General features: G+C 40.9%; 1 protein-coding gene across 1 annotated transcript in view; it reads left to right on the forward strand.

Moving 5' to 3' along the window:
• The window catches only part of ZNF622 (zinc finger protein 622), a 44,333-nt gene extending 37,283 nt beyond the window's left edge, over nucleotides 1-7,050 (forward strand). Inside the window, exon 3 of the mRNA XM_019646192.1 lies at nucleotides 7,022-7,050. Coding sequence (XP_019501737.1) covers nucleotides 7,022-7,050 — 29 coding nt within the window. The remainder of the gene's footprint in view (nucleotides 1-7,021) is intronic.
• The last annotated feature ends 1,355 nt before the right edge of the window (nucleotides 7,051-8,405 follow it).

Here is an 8,405-nt window from a genome sequence, read left to right on the forward strand (position 1 = left end):
ACACAATTTTTTTCCTGGATTGTCATTTTCCTCATAAAGTATTTTATATGCTAAGAAAAATAACCACCTGACTATTATACCCAACAAAATCTTAAATACTCTAATACTCAGTACATACTCACATATCCCGAATTGTCTCAAAGTTGCACTTTTACAGTTAGCTATTCAAATAATAAGAACCAATAAAGACCAAAACCTGCGTGGTTACCACATCTCTAAAGTATTTAATCTACATAGCCCCTCCTCCCTCTCATGCCATTGAATTTGTTGGAAAATCAGATTATTTATCTTTTATGTCCCATATTCTAGAATTGCACCACTGTTTTCCTGTGATGTTTTTAACTTGTCCCTCTGTTCTCTGAATTTCCTATAAACTGGTAGTTAGATCTGAGACTTGATTTGATTAAAGTTCAAATGCTTTTCACCTCATATTTCTTACCCTGTGAACTTCCTGTGGCATCACGTCAAGAGCTCATGCTGTCTGGTTGGCTCCCTTTCAGTAATGTCAGTCATCAGTCCAGGTGATGTTGAGATGCCTCGTCCTCTGAGTTTCTTATGAAATTTCACCTAGGGCTGTAGCGTTCGCCGACAACCACAACCATTGCCTAGATCCAGTGTTTTATTGGGGATTGAGCTGGCAATTTCCTCCTTGTCATTCCTTCTGCATTATGTTAGCCATTCTTCTCTATAAAGAAGAATTATCCTCATCAATTATTTGGCTGCCCTGAAATACAATTTGTATAGAAAAGGCAGGGCAAATTCTTGGTTCTTTCTATACATTTATCACTTTTCAGAGTAATGAGTTGGTGCCCTAAAAACCTTCAATGGTAACTAGTAAGTTTTTTAAAAATATCATTATGAACTCATGAATTTTTGTATATTAATATTTTCTTTTGTTATTAGTTTCAGGTATACAAAACAATATAATAGTTATACTTTTCACTCCTCACAAAGTGACAACCTTCCTTCCCCAAACCACCATCCCCCAATGTCATACATATCTATTACAATTCTGTTGACTCTGCTCCCCACACTATATTCCACACCCCGTGACTATATTAAATTATATTAAATTATATATTAAATTATAATTGACATACAATATTATTTAATTTCAGCTTCAGGTGTTGAATGTGATAATTCTTTTGGATAGTCCTACTGTGCCATTGGACTGATGGGGTCTCTTTCAAGTTGGCTGTCTTTTTACGTGACCGATTTAGTCTTTAATATAATAGTTCCTTCTTTTTCTGCATTTCAAGATGTCCCAGGCTCTTCTTATACATTTCAGATTCCATATGGATTCCCAGAAGGTGATTCACTGGGTCAGAAGGAATGACTCTTTTTAAAGTAGTTGGACGTAGTGGGAAAATGATGGGTTTTGGAGGTGGATAGATCGGGTTTAGAATCCACCTCTATTGCTTACTAGCTCTGGGGCCTTAGAAAAGGCTTTATCTCAAAAATAAGGACACTAAGAGTCCCTACAAGTATAAGGAGTTATAATCAAATATGAAATTATTTTACTAAGTGGAAAAGCAGGATACATAATTATATAAAAAATGCATTGAGAAACTCTTGTGATCAAATATGCTAACATGTTAGCGGTTGTATCTTTTGATGGTGGGACTAACAGGTCACGTTTCTCCTGTTTATGCTTCATACTATACTTTTCCACATAACCTAGAATGGAAAGAAATAGGATAACTCTATTAAAAGAAAAATAAGCTTCTCCCACAAACCTTACAGTGTTGATTAAAATTCATTTGGGATGTGATTCATCGCATACTCTTTTTGTATCTTTCATGGTCAACTTAATCCTCTTGTCTTGTGGCAGAATTGAATGCAAACTTTATAATAAAGACAAATATTGATGTAACTGTACTCCAGCACCTGCTTCCTGTCTCTATGCCATGCCGTATTGATTTCAATAGACCAGGTCAAAGCTGAGTGTTTCCTGCTTTCAAGGATGACCTCTGAAGGCCTCACAGTATTCTGCCTGCTTGCTCTCAGGGGAGAACCTCTACATTCTGGGTTGACAGCTGAAGGCACAGCAGTAAAAACAGGAAGTAAAAGAAAATCTCCATTTGACATACTTATAAATCACTTTTCTCAGGGGACAGGATTGTTGGCATTGGTGCTCATTGGAAATAGTGTGATTGATCAGAAAACTAAACCAATTGGTTCTTTATTCACATAAGGATTCAGATGACTTGTCAAAGATGAATATGGAAAATGATAAAAAAACTTTTGTGAAGGCTGTCTGCAGAGGTTTTCTGGGATTTCATCTTGATTTTCAGGAATGGTATTTTGATCCTAAAGTTGCAGGTCATAATTTCCTCTTTTAAAATGGGCAATGAAATTCTACAGGGAGGGTGATAATCACAGATAACATTTTTCTTTATATTTTACTCTATTTAAATATATCTTATTTCAAAAGAGAATTCTTGATTTTAATTTTAAAGCAGTGTAGGCCAAGTCCCACATTGTGGAAACCTCCCTAATATGGTCTGCTCGAGGCACTGTGAACAATCATTGTCTTCGACAGATCTTCAGGTGGCTGTGTAAGGAAAAACATGTAAGATAAAGTGCCCTGGTAATTGAAAACTACTGGTAAGGGAGGTTTTTTGCTCTTTCCTTTTCTTTCTCTTCTGGCTCCTCCTCTCCAGTGAGTTAGTTTGGATGCTGACCTGCAGATGAGCCAAACCCAGCATTTAGCATCAGAGCCACTGTCACTGAAAGTGCTGCTTCATTCAACAACACGTCTTTCATGGTCACTCATTCCTGGTGCAGGTTCTCTGTTGGGTGTTAGAAACACATTGATGATGGAGACGTAGTACCTGCTCACAAGAACCTTACAGTCTAGCTAGCTGGACTGGACATGCGCATGCAATAAAGAAGAGATTAGCAGAGTGCTATGTCCTGTGATCTGTAATGACACGGGCTGTCCCTATGACTGTGTATTAGTCAGGGTTCCCCAGAGGAAACATGACCAATGCATCTCTCTCTCTCTCAGTCTCTCCCTCCCTCCCTCTCTCAATCTCTCTCTCTCTCTCTCTCTCTCTCTCTCTCTCTCTCTCTCTCTCATTATTTTAAGGTATTGGCTCATGCAGTTGTGGGAGGCTGAGACCCAGGGAAGAGTTGGTGTTGCAATCTCGAGTCTGAAGACCTTCTTNAACTAAGAAACTAGGGAGGAGACTTAACATTTCTATACTTAACATTTTTATAGGAAAGCACACTTAAAAGTTTCTCAGTGGTGGGGGTGTCAATAATGTATCTTGACTGGAATTGGTAATACTCAAGAATTGGCTTTGCCCACAGGGACTCAGCGACTTCACCATCCATGAGCTTATAGATTATTGGATAAACTGACCGGGGATCCTACAGGACAGAACCCTGGACCCAGGATCCCACTGGATCCCAACCCACACCACACCACACCCAGAAGCTGTGGTGCAATAGAGCCTTCTGAAAACACAGCTCAGGTGACAGCCTGGGGGTGATACCCTGTGAGGATGAGGTGACCTTAAATCAATGCCAGACATACAGTGCTGTGCTCCCTGTAGGCAAAGTTGATGGGTCCATTAAACAAGAGTTGGAAGTCGGTCCGGCCCCACTTACCATTATTCCCAATGCTCTGCGTTGGGGATTTGTGCTTCCTTGTCACTGCACAGTGACTCTCTTGAGCTTGGTCCCCAGAGACAGAACCCTTCTCTCAGGATACAGCAAGGATTCCATCACACTTGAAGCTACAGCTGCTGCCTGCTTGAAGCCACATCTACCCAGGTAATTCCCGGGCTGTTACGGGTATTCCCTTGCCAAATTTTGATGGTAAATGAGCAAGTACAGTAGCTATGGCTTGAATTTGGCCATTCATCCCCACAGCCATGTCCTCATGGTGACCTAGGGCTCAGAGTATTCAGAGATGAGAGTCTGGGTCACCCTATCAGGTAAGCAACGCAGACTAGCGGAAGTGCTCTCCGAGGGTGTGGGGAACCTAGAAAGGACAGTAGAAGGGGGAGACAATGACACCACCTGTAGTGGCAGGGGCTGTAGTGTATCCGCCAAACCTTCCTCATATGTTTCCCCAGAAAAAGATCATTCAGAATCATCTGGAGCTATTTTCAGAAGGGATGGAATTACTCTATGAAGGTATTAGATCTGGGAGGCTCAAGGGGTGCACTGTAACAAATGGGGAGTTTTACTCCCTAGACCTCCCCTTCAGGACCAAAGAATCCATTTCCCAAGCAGCCGGAAGAGTTGGCTATGACAGCTGCATACACACGGGACTCATCAGTCAGTCCCACTCAGGAATGGCCCAACGTTACAGCCCATTTCCAGTGGCATCTAGAGATGAGCTTATGTGAGGCTAGGAAGGCCCGGTACCCTTGCCTTCATGAGGAAAACCCTGAAAGGCCATTTCTGCTGGGGTCTCCCTGTGATATTGGCAGGAACCTGACCTAAGAGCATGCTCTGGTTTAAGCATCTTATAAATACCTTTATTTTCTGGGTTGTTGTAACTCAGGGGTTAAAAACAAACCAGTGACTAAGAGTAAATCATTTTCCCCTCACAAATTGAAAATTAAAACGTTCAGTCTTTTCATTCAGTAGAAAACATTTTGCTGAACAAAAAGGGCTTTGTTTGTATGGGAAGGCATCCAGATTGCCTCTTTCCTTCAATGAGCTTTCGGTGTTTCAATTATTTATTTGTTAATCAAGTTCTAATCCATTGTTTAGATAGATGTTTCAGAAGTATTTTGAAAATGTAGTATGTTTTTAAAATTAGATCTACAGCTGTCATTATACGGAATGTGTGTGGGCATGTGGTGAATGGACTTATTTTTAACCCCTGAATGCTGCTGGCTTCCTTTGCTGTATCCCTGGAAAAGCAGGACCATTATGAGTGTTCTTTTCCTTCCACCACTTACAATTTTGTTTCACTTTGTGATCTACGGCATCAGATTTTTTTTTTGGGGGGGGGGGAAGAGCACCTTTGCCTCTTTAAAGATTACAGACAATTGATTTGCAGAATTTATGTTCTCTGTCTCCAAATTATTTCTTTGCGGCAGGAAGGACATGTTCACTGAGCGTATCACAGATCTTTTAATTCACTGAATTTCTTTCTTAAATTGATAGTTTTGATACTCTTTCTATTGAAATTGGTGCTAGTATTAGTTACCAAAAGAACGTAGATGATAATTTATCATTTTTTTAATCATCAATTTCAAAACTAGTCAGATAACATTTGGATTATTCCATTTCAAATATAGATAAGAAATCAGCAAAAAGCATATGAAGCAGGTTTTTCTGACAGTTATTTTTTCCAGATTATTTATTCTATGCTTTTTCCAGTCCTTGGGTATAGGATTTCATTTCTATATATTTTGATGTTCTCTTAAATATCAATTTTTTTTTTTTAGTGTTAAAGCTTTTTCATTATGGATTTTTCCAAATACACACAAAGTAGAGAGAATAGTATAATATTACATAATCAACCTTCATGTACTCATCGTTCAGCTGTAACNGCGCACATTTTGAAATGAACCCAGCAGTATCAACAAATCTTTTTCTTTTCATTTTATTTTAAACAAATGTCTTAATGAACGCATAGAAAGTTTGTCTTTAGTTTGTTGAAAACCCACCTAGCCAGGAATCTAATTTTCTGAATAATAAAGATAAGGTGAGATGATACATTTTAGAAACGAATAAAATCCATTACTCACTACATTCACAAGGATGGAAATCGAACACATTCAAAACTCTAAACAAAAGCCTGATCTGATTGTTTCATGCTCATAATCTCCAACTTACAGAATTTCACAGAGAAATAAACCCTGAAGCTGTTTGAAGATAAAAGTCCTGCCTATGAATTAATGTTGAATCATGTGAAAGGATTACAGGTCCCTGGAAGTAAACTTCTGAAGAATTCAACAGAATCCGAAATGACAAGTTTAAGACAAGGTTTACGGATCCGGAGATACCACTTCAACTACTGTTTTGTTGGTTTTTTTTTTTTGGGGGGGGGAGGGGGATTTAACATAATTTGCAGCTACAAAGATAAAAATAATTTAAAACTTTTTCTGCCTGTACCTATATTGTACTGAATTTAATTTCAGGGGGACATAAGTTACATTAATTTGGACATCTAAACATGCCACATACATTAGTAGGCACTTTATTTTGTTCATTCTAACTTCATATATATTTTTAATTGTAGTAGACTTCTTTAAGTTTGCCATTGTCATGAATTCAGCATCATGGTTTTAAAATGTCCCCTCTCCAGCCATGCCAAAAAGCAGCAAATGTTGTTTATTAAAATGTGGGGAAGTAGACAAACTTTCTATAATAACAATGTTAAGTAGAAATGGCTGCTGCAGCGAGTTGGGAGGACTTGGCTTTTACCCTTTTATTTTTTTCTTCCCTCCCTCCCTCCATCCTGCCCCTCCCATCCCTCCCCCTCTTATTTTACCCATCAAAAGTAGATTTTAATGTTTCTATAGACAGTAAACTACTGCTACTGTATTGCCTTCATTCTCTGGAATTCCTTTAGGAACATCATTTACAATCACAACAGTGAGCTGTGATTGGGCTTCTCGAGAAGCAAGATCCCTAGTAACTACGGTGTGACAGTGAAGACTGGGCTGGTGGGCCTCTCTGATCTCCTAACCATGATACATGAACTCAGCAGCTCAGCATGTACCCATAGTGGATGCATTTGTGTGCAGCCAGCCCTCCCCTCCAGACAGGCCCTCCTTCCCTCAGCAGCCAGGACTGCTAGCCTCTGAGGTCTCACACGTGTCCCTCTCTGGGAATGGCCCTTGGCAGAAGGAAGCTGCACGGCCCAAGGCCACACCCCCTCTGCAGAGGTAGCCTCATCCAGCGGCTGCCCCCTTGCCTTGATTAGGACAACTCGGAGGGCTTCCCCAGCTCCAGAATGTTCCATAGGATTGCCTTAGGTCTTTACTGCAAGTGCATCATAGTTCAACTTCCCCTGGCATGGAATTCTTTTTCTCTTCCTTCTTTGTAGGCACTGACCCTGAACGCACTCCCCAGTAAAAGTCCTGCATGTACACCTCCACCTCAGCTTGTTTCTCTGAGAAGCATAACTAAAACCATTGGTGCCAGGAATGGTCCAAGGAAGGAGGCTCTTCAATGGGATCTGGAACTGGGTCACCAGGCGGTCAGTGACGACACCATCACTCGGGGGGAGGGGGTGGGGAGTGGAGTGCTGCTAGCCTTGGACAGGCTGTGGCCCTGCAATTGTCAAAACATTCACTGGTGAGACAGCTGGTGCGCGCACGATCTGTGTATTTGAGAGGTTCAAGGAAAGTGGTAATTGTAAGTACCAGTAAGTCCTCAGTGTTGTCAATAGGTTCTTGGAAACTGACTTGAAGCAAAACAACATATAACAAAACCAATTTTACCACTGGCTAATTGATACAAACAAGGGTTAAGTTCCTACGGCATACTTATGGTCACACAAACATCACCGAACTTCTAAATAAAGACCCAACATGCTTCTAATATTAAACACTGAAATAAATGTGAGCTAAACATACATTTTCTAAGATTAATAGAAACAAGATTATTTTCCAACCGGGTCCGGGCCTGCTACCCTTAATCCACTCAACACTCCAAGGATGGTGGCCCCCGTCATGTCATTTAATTCACCATTCTGCCACCCTTCAAACCAGGGATGCTGATAATTGAGAGCAGACCCTCATCATGTCAGCTAATTTCCTACTGTATCTGTCACCACTACTGAATATCCAACCTGCCAGCAACAGAAGCCAACACTGAGGCCCCAATACAACATCCTCTCCTGAGACCAGCCATTTCCTTGTTAGCAACTTGATTGCCTGGGATCCCTTTCAGCCTGTAAGTGTTGGAGAGCGGGCCCTTCTCGGTGCAAAGTCCAGGTCCTTGGCAACTCAAAGAATTGAACTAGATGCCGGAGTAAAGGAGTGAAAAAGTTTATTCGAAGAGACAATACATTTCAAAGAAGTAGAAGTAGGCCTGAGCAGTAGAGAATGGCTTAAGGGCCCATTATTAGAAGAGAAATTACATTCCAAAGAGTTTGGAGCAGTCCACGCACAAAGGTGAGGCTCAAAAGGCTCAAAAAAGGGAGGAAGGGGTTCAAAAAGGGAAGAAGCAGTCAAAAAGAGCAGGGCGGACTTCCCAGGACTTGGAGTTTTTATCCTCTTTTTCTCTAGAATGGGCTGCTCCCCTTTGGGAGTGGGACCCCTTGATTGGCACCTGTGATTGACAAGCGGTACTGTGCAGGTGTGAGTGGTCTGATCTAGTTGAGTATTTTGTGCCCATTTGTTTTCCCACAGGGGTAGGTAATTACAATAGAAAGGGGAGTTTTGGGTGTAGAGGGGATGTCTCCTTGGTGGTCGCACTCTGTGGGA

The sequence above is a fragment of the Hipposideros armiger genome, unplaced genomic scaffold, assembly GCF_001890085.2.
Source record: "Hipposideros armiger isolate ML-2016 unplaced genomic scaffold, ASM189008v1 scaffold_98, whole genome shotgun sequence".
Lineage (NCBI taxonomy): Eukaryota > Metazoa > Chordata > Mammalia > Chiroptera > Hipposideridae > Hipposideros > Hipposideros armiger.